The sequence below is a fragment of the Acomys minous genome (genome assembly GCF_964271855.1).
Source record: "Acomys minous genome assembly, chromosome: 16".
Classification (NCBI taxonomy): Eukaryota; Metazoa; Chordata; class Mammalia; order Rodentia; family Muridae; genus Acomys; species Acomys minous.
In genome coordinates, this window is record NC_140498.1 from 12,172,303 (window position 1) to 12,197,902 (window position 25,600).

The 25,600-nt window shown below is 47.9% G+C and overlaps 1 protein-coding gene across 1 annotated transcript; it reads right to left on the reverse strand.

The window, feature by feature from the left end:
* Positions 1-1,398: 1,398 nt before the first annotated feature.
* On the reverse strand, positions 1,399-25,117 carry NLRP3 (NLR family pyrin domain containing 3). Its single transcript, XM_084761354.1, has 11 exons — positions 25,057-25,117; positions 23,710-23,768; positions 23,160-23,480; positions 18,535-18,651; positions 15,852-17,628; positions 14,552-14,722; positions 12,289-12,459; positions 11,310-11,480; positions 4,567-4,737; positions 3,769-3,939; positions 1,399-2,183 (listed from the first exon to the last, which is right to left on the reverse strand). The coding sequence occupies exons 3-11, from the start codon at positions 23,440-23,442 to the stop codon at positions 2,084-2,086; spliced, it is 3,132 nt and encodes a 1,043-aa protein (XP_084617480.1). The 5' UTR covers positions 23,443-23,480; positions 23,710-23,768; positions 25,057-25,117; the 3' UTR covers positions 1,399-2,083.
* Positions 25,118-25,600: the final 483 nt, after the last annotated feature.

Genomic DNA, 25,600 nt, shown 5'->3' on the forward strand with positions numbered 1-25,600 from the left:
ATCCTCTTGGTGGATGTAAGTATGGTTTTTGTTTTGTTTTGTTTTTCACTTTTATTGAATGTCTATGATTTACACATCATGCACTAAAATCCCTCTCCTCCCCCCAGTAAAATAAAACAAACAAACAAAAACTTGTCACAGAAGCAGTAGTGTATCACGCAGTACAGCCTTTTGTACACATATGTTTACTTTCTAATGTTTATTGCCAAGAGTCATAGTTCTGGTTGGAGGCCTACACTATCATTACCAGATCCTTACTGGGACTGCTGTCAGATATCCTGTTGTTGCTGTGTGTCAAGGAGATGTTTTGTTCTGCTTTGGTTTGGTTTGGTTTGGTTTTTTGGTTTTTTGGTTTTTCCAGACAGAGTTTCTCTGCGTAGCCTTGGCTGTCCTGGACTCACTTTGTAGACCAGGTTGGCCTCGAACTCATAGTGACCCATCTGCCTCTGCCTCTGGAGTGCTGAGACTAAAGGCGTGCACCATTCTGAATCTTTGAATCTGCAGGTCTGGCCCCATCATGTGTTCCAGCAGGTCATACATAGGGGTAGATGTTGAGGTGAGGTTGACTCAGAGCCCTGGATCAGGGCCTTGTCCTCAGGGCAGGGCCCACTCTTCCCCCCTTCCCTGTGTCATTATGGCAGAGCCAGCTCTCCTGCTCTCGTGTCATCAGGGCAGGGCTGGCTCCAGGAGCCCTGCCCTGATGACATGTAAGCAGGTGAGTTTTTTGTTTCGTTTTGTTTTGTTTTTGATCCCATGTGGGATGTAAAACAGACTTGCTTAAGGGTGTGCAGTGGTTTTTTTTTTTCCTGCTAAAAACAGACTTGTGAGAGCACGGGTGATGTTTGTCCACTAGAAAAGGAACTGCCTCTTGCTGGGGCATGGTCTTTGCCAACTGATAAAACATCTTAGTATGGACTCTGAGAGGAGATATATATATATATATATATATATGAGCCCCAAACAAGAGGCGGGGCTTTTTGGTCTTGGCTGTTCATCACTACACTTCGAGGAGATGCTCCTAGAGAGAACCGCTCCAGTGAACACTTCAAGGTTATAGGTTCCGGCTGTTGCTCCAGGTTCCAGCAGCTGCCGTTGCAGTCACCTTTGCTGAATTACTGGTGGAATCTGTTGGAATCCTGCCAACTACACCAGTGGAGTTGCTCCAAGGAACTGAGTCAAAAAAGGTCTACTTCCTGTCCCCATTAATTAACCTCTTTTCTCTCCTATCTAGGGTAGGCGGGATAAAAGGGAGGTATAAACATTAAAGAACCTCAAATAAAGTAGGGTTAGAAAAGTTCAAAGCCTACAATCCTACCTCCCAAATCTCAGTGATGCGGATTTTTTTCCCCATTAGCCGCAGTTGAATTATTTTGCAAAGAGATATTTTAAATGTGTAAAGTGATTTATTTTTAGTAGTTTGGATAAATAACTTAAAAGAATTCTAGATAAATTTTAAATTAAGAAAGCAGTGCATAACATACAATAAATAAAAAAAAATAGGTTTTTATGAATCTCTGAGTTTTCAGGTAGCAGGCAGATCGCTGTGAGTTTGAAGCCAGCCTGGTCTACAAGGTGAGTCCAGGACAGCCAAGGCTAACACAGAGAAATCCTGTCTCAAAAAACACAAAACAAAACAACGGCAACAAAAATAAGCACAAATAAATAGCTACCACACTCTTGGCATCTAGTGCACCCAGCTACTTATGGTAGAGTCAGTTAACAGAAAGACAAGAACAATGTATGAGCAAACGTGAAGAAAATGAGAGAGGATATAAATTAAAAAAAAATCCCCCCAAAACACAGAACAGCATAGGAGGAAGAAAGAACAGAAAAAATGTGTTTTCTAGAAGTTGGTTCCATGAGGTCACCGAGAGGGAACACCCAGGGCATGATGGGAACCACATCCTCTGGAAGTTTCACATTATCCATGTCTTCACTGGGGAAAGCACGCTTGGCTCCCCTCATGAGTCTTTGCTCCGGACCCTGAGCTAGAGAGCCCTGGCTGCGGTCCTGATGGTGGAGGAGGCTCGAGAGCAGTGAAGGACAGAATACACTGGGGTGTGGCGCAGCCCCGCTTCCACGCCTACCAAGAAGGTTCGAAGACAATAGTCATCTCAGGCTTTTCTTCCTGAAGTGCTTCTAAGGCACGTTTTGTTTCATAATTAAAATACATCTCACCCAAGCTGTAAAAACAGAAGAAAAAGCTTTGCATTAGACTTTTGAGAAAACTGCAAATTCAAGCAGAGAAATTCTGAATTTTGTTCAGTGGCCGACTTCCCCTCTGCACCCTGCACTCTGCACCCCGCCCCTATCATGTGATGCTCTCGATAGAAAGCACTCATAGAAGGCTGTGCAGGAGGCAGAGGACCCCCATCATGTGACGCTGTCCGCCTGACACACTTACTGTAGGCTCTGCAGGAGGCAGAGGACCCCCATCATGTGATGCTGTCCGCCTGACACACTTACTGTAGGCTCTGCAGGAGGCAGAGGACCCCCATCATGTGACGCTGTCCGCCTGACACACTTACTGTAGGCTCTGCAGGAGGCAGAGGACCCCCATCATGTGACGCTGTCCACCTGACACACTTACTGTAGGCTCTGCAGGAGGCAGAGGACCCCCATCATGTGACGCTGTCCGCCTGACACACTTACTGTAGGCTCTGCAGGAGGCAGAGGACCCCCATCATGTGACACTGTCCGCCTGACACACTTACTGTAGGCTCTGCAGGAGGCAGAGGACCCCCATCATGTGACGCTGTCCACCTGACACACTTACTGTAGGCTCTGCAGGAGGCAGAGGACCCCCATCATGTGACGCTGTCCGCCTGACACACTTACTGTAGGCTCTGCAGGAGGCAGAGGACCCCCATCATGTGATGCTGTCCGCCTGACACACTTACTGTAGGCTCTGCAGGAGGCAGAGGACCCCCATCATGTGATGCTGTCCGCCTGACACACTTACTGTAGGCTCTGCAGGAGGCAGAGGACCCCCATCATGTGACGCTGTCCACCTGACACACTTACTGTAGGCTTTGCAGGAGGCAGAGGACCCCCATCATGTGACGCTGTCCGCCTGACACACTTACTGTAGGCTCTGCAGGAGGCAGAGGACCCCCATCATGTGACGCTGTCCGCCTGACACACTTACTGTAGGCTCTGCAGGAGGCAGAGGACCCCCATCATGTGACGCTGTCCACCTGACACACTTACTGTAGGCTCTGCAGGAGGCAGAGGACCCCCATCATGTGACGCTGTCCGCCTGACACACTTACTGTAGGCTCTGCAGGAGGCAGAGGACCCCCATCATGTGACGCTGTCCGCCTGACACACTTACTGTAGGCTCTGCAGGAGGCAGAGGACCCCCATCATGTGACGCTGTCCGCCTGACACACTTACTGTAGGCTCTGCAGGAGGCAGAGGACCCCCATCATGTGACGCTGTCCACCTGACACACTTACTGTAGGCTCTGCAGGAGGCAGAGGACCCCCATCATGTGACGCTGTCCACCTGACACACTTACTGTAGGCTCTGCAGGAGGCAGAGGACCCCCATCATGTGACGCTGTCCACCTGACACACTTACTGTAGGCTCTGCAGGAGGCAGAGGACCCCCATCATGTGATGCTGTCCGCCTGACACACTTACTGTAGGCTCTGCAGGAAGCAGAGGACCCCCATCATGTGACGCTGTCCACCTGACACACTTACTGTAGGCTCTGCAGGAGGCAGAGGACCCCCATCATGTGACGCTGTCTGCCTGACACACTTACTGTAGGCTCTGCAGGAGGCAGCCCTGCTGTTTGAGGACCTCGCAGAGCATCACCACGCCCAGATCCCCCAGGTCATTGTTGCCCAGGTCCAGCTTCCGAAGGCTCCGGTTGCAGGTCAGGATAGTGGAGAGATTCCAGCAGCAGTGGGAGGTGAGGCTGCAGTTGTCTAACCTTTGAGAACCGGAAGGTGATGTAAAGAAAATATCCTCATCCACCCATCCCTTCAGGTCTCCCAAGATCTTAGCCTGCACTGGTTCATGTGTATAAAAACCCCAGCTTGAAGCAGCTTCGTTAGGCACTGTGGCTTCTCTCCCCCCCCCTTTTTTTTTAATCCCTGAGACAGGGTCTCTCTGTGTAGCCTTGGCTGTCCTAGACTCGCTTTGTAGACCAGGCTGGCCTCGAACTCACAGGGATCTGCCTGCCTCTGCTTCCCGAGTGCTGGGATTAAAGGCGTGCGCCACCACATCCTCTTTTGTTTGTTTGTTTTTTGTTTTGTTTCGATTGGTTGGTTGGTTTCAAGATTTCTGTGTAGCCTTGGTTGTCCTGGACTCACTTTGTAGACCAGGCTGGCCTCGAACTCACAGAGATTCACCTGCCTCTGCTTCCTGAGTGCTGGGAGGCTGTAGTTTCCAGGATTAAGAACTTCTGAGCTCCACACCATCTATAAACCTCCCAGCTCTCTCTAATGAGCTGACACCAGGAAGACTCCTTACTCCTCAGACACAGATCTGCCTCATGGTCACCCCACAGGCCTGCCTCACACCATAGTCCATCGCCTCAGGCAGCCCACAGACTCACTCCAGCATGTGCAGCTTGCAGCTGGGGTACAGAAGTCCCTCACAGAGCAGCTGCAGCCCCGCGTCTCCAAGGGCGTTGCCTCGTAGGTAGAGATGTGTGAGGTTCTGGTTGGTTTTGAGCACAGAGGTCAGAGCTGAACAACAAGCGGAAGTAAGGCCAGAATTCACCAATCTGTAGGGGGAACAGAGGAAAAGGTCTCAGTGCCCAGGCTCTCTCAGACATTGTGTGGCGCTTTGAGCTGCACCCTCCAGCCTCTGAATCCCACAGGAGAGGTGGGCAGTGGTCTCAGCACATACTCTGCTTGGAGGAGAGAGAGAGGGAGGGGGGGGCGGGGAACATGTGCCCGTGTGGAAGTCAGAGAAACAACTTTGTGGTGTTGGCTCTGTCCTTCCACTCTGTGAGACCCAGGAATTGAACTCGGGTTGTCAGTCTTGTTGACGGGAACCTTTCCCTCTGGAACCTTGCAACAATTCAGGAATTTTTGATTCACCACTCTTGGGTCAAGTTGAACACTGACTACAACCAAGTATTGTTCTTTTTTTTTTCTTTTCTCTTTTTTTAAGTTTTTCTTCTTTGGTTTTTCGAGACAGAGTCCTGGCTGTCCTGGACTCGCTTTGTAGAGCAGGCTGGCCTTGAACTCACAGAGATTCCACGGCCTCCCAAGTATTGTTCTTTAAATATGTGTTCCCCTGCAGACCCACAGGTTTGAATGCTTGGTCCCCAGTTTTGGGGGCCCTTTAGAACATTGTGGGAACCTTCAGGAGGCGTGGCCTGGCTGGAAGAAGGAGGGCATGCTCTACAACCCAGATTCAGGCCCAAGCTCTCTGCTTCCTGATCCACCCAGGGATGAACAAATCTCTCTCTGTCACCAGCTCACCTGAATCCCAGTTTACCATGTGTGAGGCCATGAGTTTCATTCTTAACAGCTCAGAGAAGAGGACCATGTCATAAACATGTGATTAGAATGTTGGTAACCGTTGGGGCAGAGGGATGAGTATGTTTAATGCATGATAAAATGCTTAGGAAACCAAACAGCCACACACACTGTCGGCCCACGCCCTGGCAATAGCTCAGCTCCGGCCAATCCAGCTGTGATGGTTTCTGTACCGACTGTTGACTTGACAAGATTTAGAATTACCCTCAAGACAAATCTCCAGGCACATACATGTGTGAGGGATTTCCTAGATTAAGTTAACTGAAGTGAGAAACCCTACCTTAGGTGTGGTAGGGTGAGGCACCATCTCATGGGCTGGGGGCCAAGACTGAATTAAAAAGAAAAAGCAAGGTCTTTCTTTTTGCTTCCTGTTTGTGGCTACAACATGGTCAGCTGCTGCCACTGTGCCTGGTCCCCTAAATGAACTGCACCTTCTTCACATGGTGAAACAAAGCAACCCTTCCTTCTTTAGGAGTGTTTTGTCAGGTGTTAGTCACAGCAACAAGAAAAGTTGCAAATCACCAGATAGCTTTGTTCTGTGTGTCCTGAACACAGGCTGCTACATGCTACATTCACTTAACTCCATGTGGTTTTCCTACCTGTCAGCCATCTTCTTTGTTTCACAAAACCGTCTTGCAATGAAAACCAAAGAAGTTCTAACACTATTAACTACCTATTTTGTGGGATAATTGGCAACATTATCTCATTATTACAAACTCAAGATAGGAGTGTTGTTTTTATCCCCCTTTTTTGTTTGTTTCTTTTTGAGACAGATTCTCCTGTACCCAGTAGGGTCTCTAACTTGCTGTGTAGTCTAGGATGACTTTGAACTTCTGATCCTCCTGACTCTACCTCTGGAGTTCTGGGATTACGAGCAAGCACTCTACTTAAGAGGTGCTGGGGACCAAGCCGAGGGCTTTGTGCATGCTAAGCAAACACTCTCCCAACTGAGCTACACCCCCAGCCTCCATAGCTCTACTTTTAAGTTTTAAAAAAGTGGAGATCAGAATAATATTTGAGGAACGGTGAGATGAATCAGTGGAAAAAGGCTCTTGCTGCCAAACCTAGTGATCTGAATTTGATTCCCGTGACCCACATGATGAAAGAAAGAGAAGAACAAGATCCTACAAGTTGTCTGACCACTACATGCATGCCAAGGCATGCACATGTTCCCTACACTCACGCACATGCACACACACACATGCACACGCACACCACACACATGCATGCATGCACATGCACACACCATAGAAAATAAATAAATGTAATAAAATTATTAACCAGACTAATTACATGAAAAATAACAAGAGGATGAGAGCTCTCTACTTGTCAGTGGGAAGATCAACCAAACTCCCATGAGAAAGATTATGAATGAGAAGGAAAAGCAGAAGAACAGGCCAGGCCTTGGAACATAAAACTAACTCAATACAACTCAGAATGAGGGAAACTGGGATGGCAATTGGCTTTTATCCAAAGGGAGGAAGGAGGGAGGGAGGGGAAGAGAGAAGAAGAAGAAGAAGAAGAAGAAGAAGAAGAAGAAGAAGAAGAAGAAGAAGAAGAAGAAGAAGAAGAAGAAGAAGAAGAAAAGAAGGAAGAGGAGGAGAAAGAGGAGGAGGAGACAAGAAAGGAACTGAAAGTAGTGAAAATGTGTAACTGACCTCTGTGAACTTTGATGAAATCTCTGGAAAGCACCCTGATCAGCAAGTTAAAGAAGGGGCAGGAAGGGATCTAACGTTGGAGGAGGGAAGGGCGCTATAATAGTTAAGGGAAGTTGCGTGCGCCCATGTGCAACACTTCTGTAGCACAGAGGAAGTGAGACTAGAATACGTTCCAGAGACACTATGCTAAAGCTCAAGAGAGGAAAACAATAATACATAAAATGCCTAAAAGTTTTAGTTTGTTCATTCCGTAGTTGTGAAAGAAACACACACACACACACACACACACACACACACACACACACACACGGGGTTGGGAGGGAGGTGTAGCATATGTCCTACAGAGTGACTTATAACAGTGAAAATGTAGAAACTTTCCCAAAAGCTCTTGACTTACTGGGTGGCTGGAGAAATTATGGTGATGGATACAATGGGGCTCCTGCTCCAAACTAGATCTTCATGAAGCCATATGGAAACGTAGCCGGAGAAGTGAAAAACAAGTCAAAGAGAAATCCTTCTGTTGTGTTTGTAGTTTGAACAGCTAACTACACTGCTGGGTTGAATTCTGTCCTCCCAACGCTTTGTATGTTGAAATTTCAGTTCTTTAAGATGTGATTATAGCTGGACACCAACCCTCAGGGATGTGATTGGTTAAGATGAAGTCGGCCCAAATCTAGTATGGCTGACATCCTGATCAAAACAGGAGCTTCTGGCTGGAGAGACTGCTTAGCAGTTAAAAGAGCTTGCTGTTCCTCCAGAAGGCCCCAGCTTTGTTCCCAGCACCTGTAACAGGCAGGCTACAACCACCTGTAACGCTAATTCCTAGGGGCCTGGTGCCTTCTTCTCTTCCCCTTGGCATGGCACTCATATGCAATAACCTCCCTCAACACACACTCATACACACAATTAAAAATAAATAAATAAAATCTTGGAACCCAAATTTGGCACGCAGTATTACACACAGACACAGGGAGAACCCTGTATAAAGATGAAGGCCACAATCAAGCGATCCATCTGCAAGCCAAGGTGCCAAGGACAGCAGTAAGAGAAATAGAAGAATACACTCTTGCTCACGGCCCTCACAGGGACCAACTCTGACAATGCCTTTAACCCCTGCCTTCAAAACTGAGAGACAATTTTTATGTTGCCTAAGCCATTATGTTTTAGTTACTGTGTTGTAGCAACCTGAGGGAACTCAGACATACAGAATATTTGGATAGAAGGATAAATAGTCAGATAAACATATTGGTGAGTATCTGCATGGATCAATCTGTGGACCGATAAAGCAATTGACAATGTATTGACATGTGGGTGGATGGGTGTTTGCGTATAATTCAGTGTCTGGAATTTCGATTGCCAGGTTTGTAAATGGCTTTCTCCAGAGGCAAAGAAAAAAATTTGACTTTTAACATCACATACCTAATTTATTATATTAGGTACATTTGGTTCATTATATTAAGCTAAGGATATGCTATTTTTGTAGCAAAAAAAAAAAACCCCAACCTTCATAAGTGGTATCTGGGTGTGAGATCTGTTTGGGAAGACATCTGTCTATGAGTAGTCATTGGTGCTTAGGGTTACATAAGATACCTCAGAAAGGGTAGATGCAATTAATAGCAAGTCAGCAGCAAAACCTGCAGGTCACAGAAGAGCCAATGCAGAATTAACAGACGAGGAAGCTGTCAAGCCAACAAGGAAGGCAGCAAACATGGGGAAAGGAGCTTGGGGAGGGAGTGATGAACAAACTAAAGCTCCAGACACGAGCCAAGCTGAGGGCTGACGGGTGGGACCAGCACGTACTATAGAATCCTCCATGACGTGGTTGACCACCCTTCCCCATAGCACTGTGTGTGAAACAAGAGCTCGTCTGCCATCGGCATCCAGGACAGAACTCTGAGGTACCGAGAAAGCTCAGAGGCCAGATCGTATCTGTTGATCAAACAAAGAGCATCAGAAGCCACATTGCCCTGGAAGAGCCATGGCAGCGTCTGTAACATTCTTCGGAAACAATTAGGTAACATCTAGGACTGGGCTCACAGGACAGGCCCAAGGAAGTATCAGAGCTTACAATTAATATTGGTTGCTAATCAATTATGGATAACTGATTGTCTCTCAGGAAAAAAATCTATCTTGTTAGTGCTTGGTGGTTTGGTTTGGTTTTGCTTTGTAAGACATGGTCTCAGGTAGCCCAGGCTAGTCTCAAACATTCTATGTAACTAAGTATGACCTTGAACTTTGGATCATCCTGCCTTTCCCTCCCAAGTGCTAGGATTACACGGGTGCACCACCAAACCCAGTTTATCTTATACTAGGGATGGATCTGAAGTCATGATACATGCTAAGCAAACATTCTAATAACTGAACCACATATCCAGACTCATTTTGTTATATATATATATCCCCCCCCCCCAGGGAGGGTCTCATAGTGAGCTCCCAGAACTCACTATGTAGACCAGGCTGACCTCAAATTCACAGAAATCTACCAGCCTCTGCCTCCCACATGCTGGGATTAATGGCCTGTACCACTGTGCTAGGCTTGTTGTAAATGCATCCTAAATATTTACCTAGCTGCCATTTCAATCAGTCATGTGAATAAAGACATTCAGTTTGTTTTATTTACAGATATTGACAGAATGACCATTTGGCCTTTCCTGGCTGATTTGACAGGGATGAGGTAAGGTCAGGAGCAGACACTGAAGCTCTGAAGAGAGTGCAATTGCAAAACCTAACCAGGCTGAGGGGAGACTGCTCACAAAGGTGCGAGCTGGGAACCACACAAGGGTGTCTACTTCCCAGCCCGCAGCCACAGGCAAAGACCTGATGCTCCGGAGACACGTTTTCGCCTCTTCAAAATACAGACATTGATAACTACTTCGCTCTATCTTCCTGAGGTCAACTGAGCTAATTCACACAGGGATCATGAAAGAACAGTAAGCGGCCACTAGCTGGCAGTCTGTGTTACTATTTGCTGCAGGATTCCAGCCTCAAAAGCCTGATGTGGGGCCAGCAAAATGGCTCAGCTGGTAAAGGCGCCTGCTGACAAGCCAGATGACCTGAGTCCCATCCCTGGGAATCCATGTAAACGTGGAGAGAAGAGAACTGACTCCACAAAGTTGTCTTTTGCCCTCCATACGTGTACTGTGGTACATACTAAATAAGCAAATAAAAGCATAAGTAAATGTAGTAATTATTTTTTTTAACTTTAAGAACTACCAAACAGAAGGAAACCACCCTGAAAACAGTGTCTCTCCACAAAAGGTAAAAGTCTTCACTGTGTTTTCAGGTCTCGATGCCAAGCTGTTACCCAAGATAGCATGACCGGACTGGTGCTGATGCTGCGCTACATCACAGCTGAGGGTTTAGAGCCATCTGTGACACCTAAGTAGGATGTTATCTTTGGAACCAGAGACTGGAGCTCTGGCTCCAAGCCCTGTGGAGAAGGGCATGCACTGGGGCTCAGAACCAAAGCAGTTCTGTGGGACTGAGGAGAACTTCAAAGCATGCGGTTTGCATCCTTGAAAGTGCTCGCGCATTGAATGGTTCTTTCTTGTGCATCTTTAGAAGCAAGTTTTGTGCTCAATGGGAGGAATAGGGCTGCCAACCCCTAAGAAGCCCCAACTGTACAACCACAAGTCAGGAGGACCTACCAGTCAGACAACTGCCCCCCCCCAGTGTCCTCAGGTAGCGGGCTCCAACATACTCCCACGGGTGCCAAAATTTGCAGATGCTCATGTCCCTCATGTAAAATGACAGAGTGTTTGAGTATCGCCATAGACTATAAACTATCCCAAGATGATTTATGGTGCCTCTCATGGCATACATACTACACTATAAGTAGCCCTTATGCTGTGTTGTTCAGAGACTAATGACAAAGAGGAAGGCTCATAGATGTTAAGTACAGACATAGTTTTTCCTAATAATTCTCAATCTGCAGCTGGTTAAACTCATGGCTACTTGAATCTGCAGTGCAGCATCCCAGTTGTGTGCTGTGTGCATCTGGTGCTTCAAACCCCTTCTGATGCTGATGCTGCAATCCCCGCCCCTAGTGCCAGGTGATGCGCCTTTTCTAGAGTTGGCGCCACCCAGGGTTTCCAAATAAACTCTCTCTGAAGAGAATTGGACTTTCCACGGAGACACAAAGACCTACTCACCCCAGCTTCTGCAAGTTACACTGTGGGTCCTTGACTTTTTCACACAAAACTCGAACTCCTGAATCGCCCAAGGCATTTTCTCCAACGTACAGCCTGGTCAGAGAACAGCCTGAGCTCAGAACCGATGCGAGATCCTGACAACACGCAGATGTGAGACAGCAGCTGACCAACCTTTCGTGCAGAGGGGACAAAGTCAGTGCCGTCGCTCATGTACTCTGCCCCGCCAGCTAGGAGACCGTACTGTTCCCCTCAGCCAAAATCTGCACCCTGGTTCTACACAGCTCTCATCCCCTTCCCTGTCTGGTGAAACAGAACCTCTGTCCTACTCCCTTCACTTGGTTTTGGTTTTTGGTTTTCCGAGACAAGGTTTCTCTGTGTAGCTCCGACTGACCTCGTACTCACTTCAAACAGAGATCCACTTGCCTCTGCCTTCTGAGTGCTAGGATTATAGGAGTGCAGTGCTATGCCTGGCCCTTAAGCGCTTTCTTATCCCTTTAGAACTCAAGTCTCCTGGAAGTATTCAGTAAGAACAGCACACAGTGAGTGAGCTGCCTCTGCTGCTGCTTTAGCGCCAGTTTCTTCTATTTAGTGTGAGGACTGAGGGCTTATTATGAGCTCTTGAAACTCTTCTACCATGATGCCTTGCGGTGCTTTTACTTTCTCAGGTACCTTAATGGCAGACACTTTTTAAAATTATTTATACACACACACACACACACACACACACACACACACACACACACCTACACAGAAGTGCATGCATGCGCTCACACACGCCACTGCCATATTTTCACATGTAGCTTTCCCCCACAGAAATCACTGGCTGACTAAATGGCTGGCAAACTAGCAGAAGGGAACACAGGACGTCCTCCAGGCCACTGAGAATAGTTTCACCCTCACATAGGAGCTGATAGCAGAGTTCCTGAAGGGGAGGGGACCGCAGTGGCAAAGTTCCCTGAGGGAGGTGGGCCAGACTCACCAGAGTTTCTGCAGGTTACAGAACAGATGCGTCAGTCCCATACACAAAAGTCTCACTCCAAAGTCCCCCAGGGCATTGTCACTGAGATCCAGCTCCACCAGCTTCTGGCTGCTGCTCAGGACAGAGGCGATGTCCGAACAGCACTGATGGGACAGTCCACAGCGCCCCAACCTTCATATCAAGAACAGAATCAGACATCAGAGCGTGGCCTTTCTCAGGGATCTAGATCTTGCATGTGCTCCAGACCCACATGTTCAAACTATGGCAAGTGGAGCCCAGAGGAAGACACGTGGGACATGTATGCACTGAGGGGGTGACCTTAAAGGGATATTGAGATACTGTTTTCTCTCTCTCTCTCTCTCTCTCTCTCTCTCTCTCTCTCTCTCTCTCTCTCTCTCTCTCTCTCTCTCTTTCCCCCTCACTCTTGCCTTCTTTCTCCTTCTTCCATTAGTCATCACATTGTGCACAGACTCCCATATCGCATAACGCTACATCCACCTCCATCTAAATCTCATCACAGGCTCGAACCACAGACTCGCCTGATCATGGGCTAAAACCTGGAACCAAAGCAAATTTTTTCCTCCTTTTAAGTTGATCATCTCAGGTATTTATCAAACGGACAGAGAGACGACTCGCACAGCCCCCTTCACTGCTAGAGTTTTCCCGTCCGGCTGTGGTTGCTGCACCAGGCAGGAGCAGATGTGATGTGGAGCTACCAGAGTTCGTGGGCAACACACGGGACACATTAGAAGTGAGCGTTTCCTCGCCTGGGCATGGCTCAAGGCTGTGGTGTAGAGAGCCTTGCGGTGAGTGCACCAAGCACAAGTTGAGCTCAAAGGCGCACAAAGGCGCACAAAGGCACGCAAAGGCACGCAAAAGGCACGTCCTGGCTTGTAAATGAAAAGTGGGGGGAGCCTGGAGCCCCGGTCTTTAGGAGTTTCTAACCATTGAAACACCCTCACTAGACATGCATGCATCACTGGAGTTTTCGTCTACATGGCAAAAAGTCTTGGCAGGCGTCATGACAGTTTAATTCCAGCACTCTCTCTACACTGAGGAGAAATTAGGTGTTCTCGTAAAGTTCCTGTTCTGCTGGGTGGGGCAGGGACACCCAAGCCACAGCCCCATAGACACAGAGAGGAGGGACAGGGAAGAGAAACTAGTCTCTCCATGCTGGGCTGGCCATCAGCATTGCCCCGGTCTTCATGCCAAAACCTTGGTGTATGTGGCCTTGACTCAGTTTCCTTCCTGGTGAATAGATCTCGGTGAGCCACAAAGAAGAGCTGTGTGTAATGTCAGCAAAGCGGAAGCAGAAGCCAGGACCAGTGCTGTGTAAACCTCGGGCCTCTGTCAGCGCCTCACACAGCTGAGATCAGCCCTTGATTATGATGTGTGATTCCTTTTGCTGGGGCTTTTCCCCCCAAGAGGCCCGGGTCAGAAGCTTGGTCTTCAGTATGGTGATCAAGGTGCTGAAACCTTTAAGGGGTGTCAATAGGTACAAAACAATGATGCCACCACAAGCTGCCCTCAAAAGGAATTAAAGGAGCTCCCTTAGGAATTCTGTTAGCTCTCCATAACAGAGCCAGTGAAGTGACTTAGTGGACCAATGTTCCTGCCACCACCCCAACCTAATGACCTGAGCTCTAGCTCAGAATCCAGTTTCCAAAGCTGTCTTCTGAGTTCTACATGCATGCTGTGACATGTGCAGGCCCATGTACACACATTCATAGATAACAACACACAACACACTTTTTAAAGACAAGAAAAAATAGAAAAAAAAATTTTTTTTTGGTTTTTCAAGACAAGGTTTCTCTGTGTAGCCCTGGCTATAATGTCCTGGACTCGCTTTGTAGACCAGGCTAGCATCAAACTCACCTGAGGCACAAATCCACCTGCCTCTGCCTCCCGAGTGCTGGGATTAGAGGTGTGGCCATATTTGGAAATAGGTACTTCAAACAGGTATTTGCACTGAATCCTCAGTGTTGGCCTAGTCCAGCTGCACTGGTATCAGTACAAGAAAAGGCAGTAAGAGGTGAGAGCACAGACACACAGCGGGAAGGAGATGCAAAGACTCAAGGACTCAAGGAGGAAATAAGCCAGGGAGAGAGACTCAGAATGAATCAACCAGTGGGCACGCGACTTTGGACTTCTGGCATCCAAACCTTGTTAAAGCCATTAGGGCTTGGCTCTTCGTCCTTTTTTTTACAGTAGCCCTGGGCACAACTGACCGGGCCTACACCTACACCCCCATGTGCGGACTTACCACAGTCTCTGTATGTTACAGCTTGGGTGCTGGAGTGCCTCACACAGCACCCTCATGCCTGGATCCCCCAGAGTATTGTCACTGAGGTCCAGTTCAGTGAGGTTCCGGTTGGAACTTAGAGTGGAGAAGAGGCCTCGGCAGAAGCTAGACGTGAGGCAGCAGTTCACCAGTCTAGAGCGGCAAGGAAGACGGACAGAAAAGAGCATTAGTGTCTAGTAGCGACAGACTGGACAGGGGTCCCGCCACCTGTTCATAGGAAAGCCTTCTGAGGTGGGAAGCGGGCCAGCAAGCCTTCAGTACAGATGTTCCTTTGGAGATGCAGAGAAGTAAGCCTTTGGCTTACGGCAAACACGCTCGGGGACCTCCTTCCCACATTAGGTAGTTGTTGTGATCCTGACTGGGACATGCAGCTAAGTGGCCCAAGGAGCATCTCTAATTCAGGCTGCCCAAGTACATCAGGAGTGTTGTCAAAATCCCCGGGCCAGGCTGCAACCACAGAAGTAAAGTAATGGCTCCTCACTTCTCATCGGGGGCCTTAGCAGGGTCCCTGCCTTCTTCATCGGTGTGTGGTCCCAGCCAGCTCTCTTATCCTCTCTCCGCCGTGTGTTAGGGCCCTAGGGAGCAAGCCTGCCTTTTTCTCCTAGCTCCTTTCTCTTCCCCTCTCCCACCGGCGTGGTCTGGATGTTCTCCCTATCCTTCAGAAACTCAATCGATACCCTCGTCTCAGAATGCCGGGGGTCAAAGGTGAGGCCTTTGGAAGATGGTTGGTTATGTGGGAGGAGCCTCATAGAGACTACCAGCAGCCTGTGAAAGAGAGAATTGGGGAGCCGCCCTCCTCCTCCCACCAGGTAAAAACAGCATGTGGGGTCCTCTACCTTTAGACTTCCTGTCCTCCGCAACTGTAATATCTAGACCTTTTACCTTCAAAACTAGCCTCGTCTCAGGCATCCATTTACAGCAGCAAGGGTTGAGGTAGGGCGGACATGGAATACAAGCGATGGAAGTTTACAGACACTTCCACGCAACGCCACAGCCCACCTGCTACCTTGTGCTCAAGTGATATTCTCCCCGGATGCTTGTTCCTTAGTTTAGTGGCTTTTGCTCTCAATCCCGTTTATCCACCTGGCATGTGTCACTCTCTACGATGAAAGGATGGCAGTCACCTTACCACAAGGCTTGGCCATTATATTTGGAAGATAATTGGTCAGAAAGGAGAGGAAGGAAGGAAGGAAAAACCAAGAGAAGTAACCAGAAAGCATAAGGCCCGTACTACCATCTGCCTGGAGCCCAGTTTCCTTACCTGGAAGCGCAGGTGTCATGAGAGTCTGGGAGAACACACTGGACCTGGCCTAAGTGTCGACTTCTTCCCTTCTCTCCTTCCTCCTCCTTGGGTGAGTTGTGGAGAAACCCCAAGGAGAGAGTCTTTACCCTGTGACAGTTCTTAATGCAAAAGGAAGAAACCACGTGGTCCATTCTGGTAGAGAGGTTGATCTCAATTTTGGGAAAGTGGTCCATGGCGCTCCTCACAAAGTCTTCCTCCTGCATCTCATACAGACAGTAGAACAGTTCCAGCTGGCTGGGCTGCCTCTGCAGCTTCTTGGCCTTGGCCTTCTCCTCGATCCATCTCAGCAGTTCCAGTCTGACTTCCTGAGAGATCTTGCAGCTTAATTTCTTCTCCAAATAGGAGGTTCTCTCCTGGTTTACAAGGCCAAAGAGGAAACGGACAACAAATATCAGATAGCCCTTTTCAAACTTGCCGTAATTTTCTAGGAGGACCTTCACGTCTCGGTTCAGAAGATCCGAGCAACCTCCTGGTCCCTTCCTCACGGCCACGCCCCCTTCCTCCCCCCCCCCCTCCTCCTCCTCCTCCTCCAGCAAATAGTACATAGCAGCGAAGAACTCCTGGAAAGTCATGTGGCTGAAGCTGTAGAATCTCTCGCAGTCCACTTCCTTCTGGAACACGTTCATCCTCAGGAAGGCAGAGACATCTGTCCTTTGCAGGCCGTGTCTCCTCAGATCACACTCCTCAAATAGGATTTTCTGGTTCCAGATTCCATCCGCAGCCAGTGAGCAGAGGCCCTGCAGGTAGCCCGAGAAGAGGTGCTCCTCGATGCCTGCCCGGGATTGCATCAGGCTGGAAAGGAAAAAGACATAGACGGCGGTGGTGGTCTTGGATGTCTGGGCCAGGCTCTTCCCAGTCTCCATCTGCTGTTTCAGCCCTGTGCACACAATCCAGCAGACCAGGGGGATGAAACACATGGTGAAGAGAATCTCGTTTTCTTGGATCAGCCGGAAGGCCTCCCTGGCCTGCAGCTCATTTGAGAAATACTTAAAGAAATACTCCTTCCTTTTGGCCTCAGAGAAACCTAGGATCTCGACATGGCGGGGGTGGTCCAGCAGGTGCTGCAGCTTCTCCAAGGCCACCGGCCTTGTCGTAATAAGCAGAGAGGCCTTGGGCAGCAGTTTCTTCCGGATGAGGCTGCTCAGCAGAATGTCTCCCCGGACAGCCTTCTGCCAGTCTGTGCAGACCTCCGCAATGTGCTCATCAAAGGCCCCTTGCAGCTCATCAAAGCCATCCATGAGGAAGAGGATCCTGGAAGGCTTGCGCAGGATCTTGCACACGGGTGGGTTCGGGTCAGGCCAGCAGCTGACAATCAGGTCTCCCAGACTCCTTGGTGTCCTGAGGCTCACCTCTCGGCAGTGGATAAAAAACAAATAATCGAATTTGTCTTTGAAGAGCTTCCCAGATGCCCAGTCCATCATAATCTTCCTGGCTAGTATCGTTTTCCCGATGCCTGCGGCTCCCTGGAACACCACCGTGTGCACGGGCTCTGAGTGCTCGTCCTCAGGCTCAAATAGCAACTCCAGCTTGATGGAACTCATGGGGCGGTCCCACAGTTTAGTCCTGCCGATGGTCAGTAGCTCGTGCTCCTTCTCCTGCTTGCTTGGATGCTCCTTGACCAGTTGCAGCTGAGTGTAGCGTTTGTCGATGTCCACACTCTCCCCCAGGCGTGCGTTCCTATCTTTGATACAGTAGAACCTGCTTCGCACGTGTCTTCTGTACATCTTACAGTAATCTGCAGCAGAGACACAAAGGCAGCATCCAGGGAAAGCCCACACACATCTATTCCCCAACAGGAAGCTACTAATGGACCTATGCTCTCACAGGAAGAACATTGAGAATTGTGAGAATTCAAGAAAAAAAAAAAGCAAAGAGCGCTGACTGTCAAAGATGCAAATATGCTACATAGCAAGGTACACTCACTGCAGTAATAGCAGCATGATTGTTATGGCCACAGCCGACCGTTTTATGATTGGAATTGAAGCCTACTCCAAAGGTAGAAATTCATATCTGGTACTGAAAATCCAGCCAAAGGCCTGTGTGGCTGGGATCCATAAGCCTTAGTGGCAATGTGTTCTCCAGGCATCTCATTGTATCTACTACAGTTTTCCAAATGTGTGTGTAGGCAACATAAAATGCAAATAAATATTAAAAACGTGTCTGTGAGTCTAAAAGGAAAACCAGTGGCTTATACTCTAGAGGAAGTAAGGATTGGATTAGAAAAATAGGAGGTGTAATTCTTCTCCACTGCTCAAGTATATCAGGACCTCAGAAGGCTGTTTTGCTTTTGTTTTGTTTTGTTTTTGCTTTTTGTTTTTTGTTTTTTGTTTTTTGTTTTTTGAGACAGGGTTTCTCTGGACCTCAGAACTCTGATGTCAGTTACTTTCAACTCATGATAGGGCAGAGAGCCAGAGCTGTGTGCACAGGCTCCAGCCAGAGAACCTTCTACCTTGAGTCTGAAGCCCGTATCTTCCGGAGGTAAAGCCCTCCCCTGGGGCTTTAGGAGACCCTGTAGATGGGTATCTGCTTCTTGTTTCCTGAACTGAGACCCTGCAGAATGCCCAAGCTCCTGGCTTTCCAGTTCCTTAGCCTCCCGTTCCGAGTCTCAAAACAAAGTTGAAAGCAGCAGCTCGATGCATACCTTTCTTCTTTTTACAAATTGAGATGCGGGAAAGATATTCCAGTAAACCCATCCACTCCTCTTCAAGGCTGTCTTCCTGGCATACCACAGAGAGACTGGAAGGACGAGTAGTATTATCTAAACACAAAAGGAAAAAAAACAACACACACAAAGTTTATCGTACAGTCCTAAAGCAGAGAATAGAACTGAGCCTCGTCTATAGGGTGAGTCAAAGGCCCCTACCTCATATTCCTTCTGAGGTAAACATGGCGTAGCCAGGCCTGACAGCACATACCTGTAAGCTCAGCACTTGGGAAATGGAGGCAGAAAGATCCGAATTTCAGACTTATCCTTAGCTACATAGTGAGTTCAAAGCCAGCCTGGGCTACATGAGATCATGACTCAAAGAGGAAAAACAAAGAAAAAAAAAAGTAAGAGGAGAGTGTGACACAGCGTATGGTACTTTGTGCTGTTGGTTTCTTCTTACTCCCACTCTTCCACCCCCTAACATTAAGTAATAATAATAATAATAATAATAATAATAATAATAATAATAATAATAATGAGAAGAAGAAGAAGAAGAGGAGGAGGAGGAGAAAAGGATAGAGAAGAAAGAAAAGAACTCCCTGAACAAGTCAGAGGTTGGAGAGTGTGTGTGTGTGTATGTGTGTGTATGTGTATGTGGGGTGTGTGTGTATATGTGTGTGTATGTGTGTGGGGGGTGTGTGTGTATATGTGTGTATATGTGTGTGTATGTGTGTGCGTGTGTGTGTGTGTGTGTGTGTGTGTGTGTGTGTGTGTGTGTGTGATATTATTGCTAGACTACTTCCTGTTGATTAGGGGCATCAGCTTCTTGGGGCAAGTTTGGTCTTCACCATCAGAATATTTAATTTCTCCTTCTTCCTGTATCTTTGTGCATGACTACTTAACAAGCCACGACCAACAGCAACCAACAACCCACCCCACCTCTCGGGGGCTCTAGCATTTATCTATCCTCAAAAAGGTCTCCAGAATTCCAAATGTCACACAGTCACAGAAACTATCTGCAGCTGGCAAAAAAACCCACACATCTGCTAGAGCACGTGGGAAATCACAGTCACCTGCTGTGAAGCAGCCTCACATCTCCATACCTGGGAGTAAAACAAAAACAGTCTTATAATATTTCTGGGTTTGTTTTGTTTTGTTATGTTTTGTTTTCGAGACAGGGTTTCTCTGTGCGGCCTTGCCTGTCCTGGACTCGCTTTGTAGACCAGGCTGGCCTCGAACTCACAAAGATCCGCCTGCTTCTGTCTCTGCCTCTCCGAGTGCTGGGATTACAGGCGCGCACCACCACACCCGGCTCTATTTCTGTGGTTTTTAAAGAAACAAAAACTCTAATAGTTTTCACTCTGGGAGCAGGAAGTAAACATGGCTCAGAGTCTCAGACCATGGTTTTGCCATCGGAAGCCCAGTAAGCATGACTCTGTTTGCCTTGCTTTGAAAGGACAGCTGTCAATCATCAGACAAACACGATTGTCTTCCCCAGGCTCAGAAGTCCATCAGAGAACATGTGAGATCTAACAGTGTTTCCTTTGCTGTCTCTGGCACCCTGACTCAGAGGCCATGGGGAGCGATTCTCAATGTTCTCCTTGCAGGCTCAACCTCCTGTGACGTCAGCTGTAGACGTATGTAGATCGTTAGGGTCATATCCTGTGCTGTCGAGTCTGGATTTCTGAGTCTTCAGGGGTGAACACTAAGTCGCCAGCCTAATTAAGTATCTCAGAACAATGGCCAACTACGTTCACACTGAAAAGTCTGAAGCAGCTCTTTCTGTCAGTGCTGAGGCTTAGGCGTCGCTTCTATGGAAAACTCCAAGGCGATTCCAACAGGTCCCTACAGCCAAGGAAAATGGGTCCAAATAGTCCAGACTTGCTTCCTAGGGGAAATTTAGGAACGCAACAAAAGCCTCCACCAGGAAAAAACACAACAGATCAAGGGCAAGGCAGGAGCCTAAGGGTCAGGTCCCCACTCCTGTGGAGATAGAGTCATTCTGGAAGATACTGCCAGGGATGTAGCTCAGTGAGAGAGTGCCTTCCGAGCATGGGTGAGATCTATCTCACACCACATAAGCTGGGCATGGTGCCAGGACACACTCCCAGCACCCAGGAAGTGACTCACTTTAACCCAAAAAATACCGGTGATGATTTTCGCACTTAAAAAAGCTGACATCGCATGGCTATGTTTTTATAGTCTTGCCTGGCTCTTTGCTCTGGCTCGGCTGGCTCTGACTGTGGAGCCCCGGGTCATCAGAACCTCTCCCTAACTCATCCCATCCATTTAAAGCACTAACAGCACTAGTAACTACGTCATGGGGATACTGAAGGAGGAACCAATCCCATCAAAATTGCCTCATACCAGGGGCTGGCACGGTGGCTCAGTGGTTAGAGCACTTGCTGCTCTTCCGGAGGACCTGGGTTCAGTTCCCAGCAACCACGTGGTGGCTCATAACTATATGTAACTCTAGTTCCAGGGAATCTCATACCCTCTTCTGGCCTCCTCAAGTGACAACACAAGCATGGTGTACATATAGATATGGAGGAAAACATTCACACACATAGGGCGGGCCGTAGTGGCGCACACCTTTAATCCCAGCACTTGGGAGGCAGAGGCAGGTGGATGGCTGTGAGTTTGAGGCCAGCCTGGACTACAAAATGAGTCCAAGACGGCCAAGATAATATAGAGAAAACTTGTCTTGAAAAACCAAAAAAAAAAAAAAAAAAAAAAAAAAAAAAAAGGAAGAAGAAGAAGAAGAAAAGAAAACATCTAGAATTTCTCAGTAAGTTCTTCTGCTGCCAAGCTTGATGCTTCACTCTTGCTGTAGTCACTCTTACTGTATACATTCTCAGCACAGGTACAACACAGCTGCATCATAATGTGCAGGTTGATTGCCACACAGCCCCATTTCTTTCCCCTGTATCACCATTGCTTTTCTATACACCTCCTCATGTCCCACTGACCCAGTGGTCTGGGGTTGGACCCCTGGGCCCTGTGCGTGCCAGGCAGGCACAGTACTAGTTACCCCTACCCCCAGCATCCTTATCCGATGACTCCTTGTGATTGCTTCCTTCTTCCACTCCAACTCAGCATCCTCTGCCTGTGAGTTTCTGGTTACCTTGAATCCCTTCTGCCAGTTGGGAGACTAGAGATGGACCTCATCACTATGTAGACTCATAGAGCATGATCCCAGCCACAACAGGCTCCTGGGAATAGGCAAATACTGTGATTGGAGCTTTTACAGAAGTAGAAAAAGCACACTGGGTGCAGGGGAGATGGCTCAGAGGTTGGGAGTGCTACTTGCTCTTCCAGAGCACCCAGGTTCAAATCACATTACCCACATGGCAGCTTACAACTCTCTGTAGCTCTAGTTCTGGGGGATATGACACCCTCACTTAAACATACATGCAGGCAAAACACCAATGTAAGTAAAATGAAAATATTTTTTTTTAAAAAGAAGCCAGGTGCTGGTGGTAGCACAAGTCTTTATTCCCAGCACTCAGGAGGCAGAGGCAGGCAAGTCTCTGTGAGTTTGAGGCCAGCCTGGTCTACAAAGCAAGTGTAGGACAGCCAGGGCTACACAGAAAAACCCTGTCTTGAAAAAAAACCAAAGTCAAAACAAAACAAAACAAAAAAGCAGGAGGAGAAGGAGGAGGAGAAGGGAGAAGAGGAAGAGGAGAAGGAGGAGGAGGAGGAGGAGGAGGAGGAGGAGGAGGAGAAGAAGAAGAAGAAGAAGAAGAAGAAGAAGAAGAAGAAGAAGAAGAAACACAGTTTCTTCCAACCCTCTCTTATCTCACCAGGAGAAGAGAAAAAGGCACAATAATAAATTAGCATTGTAAACATTCTAACTTCTATGTAGCAAAGGACATAATCTCCCACCACTTAGAAGGCAGAGAAAAGATTATTCTGATTTTGAAGCCAGCCTGGAGTAGTTTGCAATTTAAGGGTAGCCTGGGATACATGAGACTAACTCAAAACCAAAGAAAGAAAGGTGTTAATAAACAGTTACCCATTGGTAGAAGAAGAGACAACCAAAATGCTGTGTGTGTGTGTGTGTGTGTGTGTGTGTGTGTGTGTGTGTGTGTGTGTGTGTAAATATTCATTACTAATCTTTTGTTAGTTAGTTTGTTTGTTTGTTTGAGAGAGTTTCTTTGTGAAAAACCCTGGTTGTCCTTTGTAGACCAGGCTGGCCTTGAACTCACAGAGATCCACCTCTGCCTCCCAAATGCTGGGGTTAAAGGTGTGCACCACCACACCCAGCCAGCTACCACTGATCCTGACACAGCTGAAGACATTATGCTCAATGAAATAATCCAGCCACAAGAGACAAACAGTTCATGGTTCCACCTGCGTGAGGCATCCATGGTGGTAAAGTTCACAGGGACAGAAAACAGAAGAGTGGTTGCTAGGCAACGGGGTCAGGTGCTGGAGACTGGTCACCTGGCGCGTTGGGAGCTTCTGTTGTGCAAGATGAAGAGCTGTGGAAGTTGGTTGCACAACAGCATGAGTTTCCTTATTACTAAGCCATATGCATTAGATTTCTAAAAATCTACATTTTATGTCGTGTGTACTTTACTGTAAAGAAAAAAAAAAGCAATATCTTGTTTACTCACTCCACTCTGGCTGGTCCTTCTTAGCTTTTTCCCAGAGGTCTCTCCTGTTGATCGCTGCAAAGATCCATATAGCCATGGCCCATGCCTTCTCCTCTCCATTGAAGTCAATCATGAGCGTGGCTAGATCCAAATGGTCTGCCTTCTCCATCTGGCCCCGGGGGAGTGAGATGCAGCCATTCTCAGGCGGGTAATCCTCCAAATGCATTTTGAATTTCTTAAGATCCACATCTTCAAGGTCCTCTAGATACTGGGCTAGCTTGCAGCGGACACTTGTCATCTTCATCAGCAACCCTTTTGAGGGTCTTTGGTCTTGGGCCCACGCTGGCACAGCAGGAATAGAAACCCCATGTGAGTCTCCACTTCCAGAAAATGAAATGATCAGCAACTCAGAAAACTAAACGCTAATACTGAAACATCACAGGGTACCCTATAGAATGGTACAGGTCTTAAAGTTTCCTAACTCGGAAAATCTCAAAGGAAAAACAAGCGTCACTTGACTGTATGAGTCACCATCTGTGACGTAGTAAGTAATAAGTAAGCCCATGCTTACCAGAAAATTCTCTCAACTTGATCCAGGAGTATGTCCTGAACCATGGAAGAAAAGTTCCTCTGTAGAGATTTAAAAAAAAAAAAAGCCATTAATACAGGCAGCTACAATAGACAGAGAACAAACATCCATGAGGTCACCAGAACTGTGGTCCCATGGTGACAAGGCCGGGGACATGGACAAGCTCTTCACTATTTCTCAATTTCAACTTCCCCCTGCAGTCACTAAGAAAGCAGAAAAGATTGCTTTCCGATTTCTTTTCATGGAAGGTTCTGGTTTCTTGTTTCTATTTTCATCTGAAGGAAAGGGACAAAGGGAAGAGAAAGCCAGGAGGAAATAAGCTTTGTAATGAAAGAGAAGTAGAGCGGAGGACTCCCAGACTGATGGACAGTCCTCACTGCTGCTCTGTTTCCCACTGATCAGGTGGGACTTGGTGCACATACAGCAAAGACTAAATACATGTCTCTTTAATGGCTCTTTGAGAATTTCACAAATAGCCGGGTGTGGTGACACACACCTGTAATCCCAGCACTCGGGAGGCAGAGGCAGGCAGGTGTCTATGAGTTCAAGGCCAGCCTGGTCTACAAATAGAGCCCAGGACAGCCAGAGCTACACAAAGAAACCCCGTCTCAAAAAAAAAAAAAAAAAAAACAACAAACAAACAAACAAACAAAATTCACAAATATAACGGGCGTTGTGACTCACATTTAGTAAGAACTGCTCATAGTCAGATGCGACCCTCATTTTTTTTTCTTTTCCTCACCTAGTTTCTCAACTGAGGCATCCAGGTTCCTTCTGCTGAGTAGTAGACACTAAGGGGCTTTCTCAGACTGAAGTCGTAAATGGTAGAGGAAGGGAAAAGAGCTTGGAAAATGGTAGTGGCCCGCCTTGCATCTCCTCTCCCCGTCTCATGCGGCACCTCCCCACCTGCCCTTTCACTGTCCTTAATGCTTTGGCTGACAGCTGCCCCAGCTCCACAGACCCTCTACCCACAGTTCCCGGTCTGTTCCAGGGTTCCTCAGTCCTCCACTCCCTGCTGCTGAGACGGGCCACAACAGGTTTGGTCCTTATTTCAGCTGACCCCTTGTCTTCCCGCACTTTTGCTCACACGAATCCCACCCTCCCGCTTGCCCTGAGTGGATGCTGTTGAGACCTGGGTAGCTATAATTGTTTCTTCTGCACCACCCCCACCCCCACCTCCCCAACACTCACAAAGAACGACAAACAGAACATCCCAGAATTGCTTTAGACTTAGAGTCTAGGAGAAATACCTAGTCTGATGAGCTTAATACAGCCTCCCCTTCCTTCCCTGGACCTTTCATCCACACTGTCCCCTGAAACTGTACTCACCCCGGCACCAGCCGTAGGAGCGGATAAAGGGGAAGTGAGGTGAATTTATAGTGGCCACTGTGACACTGGGAGACAGGAAGGATGTGGCTTCAGGACGTGGACAAGCTTGCATCATTGTCAAAAGCAGACGAACAGTTACTCATCTGGATGGGTTTTCCAAACCCGAGCAATAGAGCTCTGAGTCTAAGCCTGGGCTGCAGACCAGAATTCCCCCAGGTTCCTGTGGAAGCTTTTACACACAGTAGGAGAAGGTGAAATCTCAGGGCTCAGCACACAGTGCAAGCAGCGCAGGGAGAGTTCGGGTCCCAGCAGAGGGGGAAAGTGAGCAGGGATGAGCAGACCTGGTGTTTAGAGAGTTGAGAACAGGGTCAGGTTCTGAAACCCCAGATTCCATTCTCTTTCTCCTCACATGGAGATGGGCAGTGGGCAGCTACAAGTGTTGGCCATTTCCTGTCATCTTTAGAGGCAGAAGTCCTACTCCACCTGTCAGATTGGTGTGGAGAGTTGGCTGTGTCCCAGGAAAAGCCAAAGAGCTTGGCTTTCT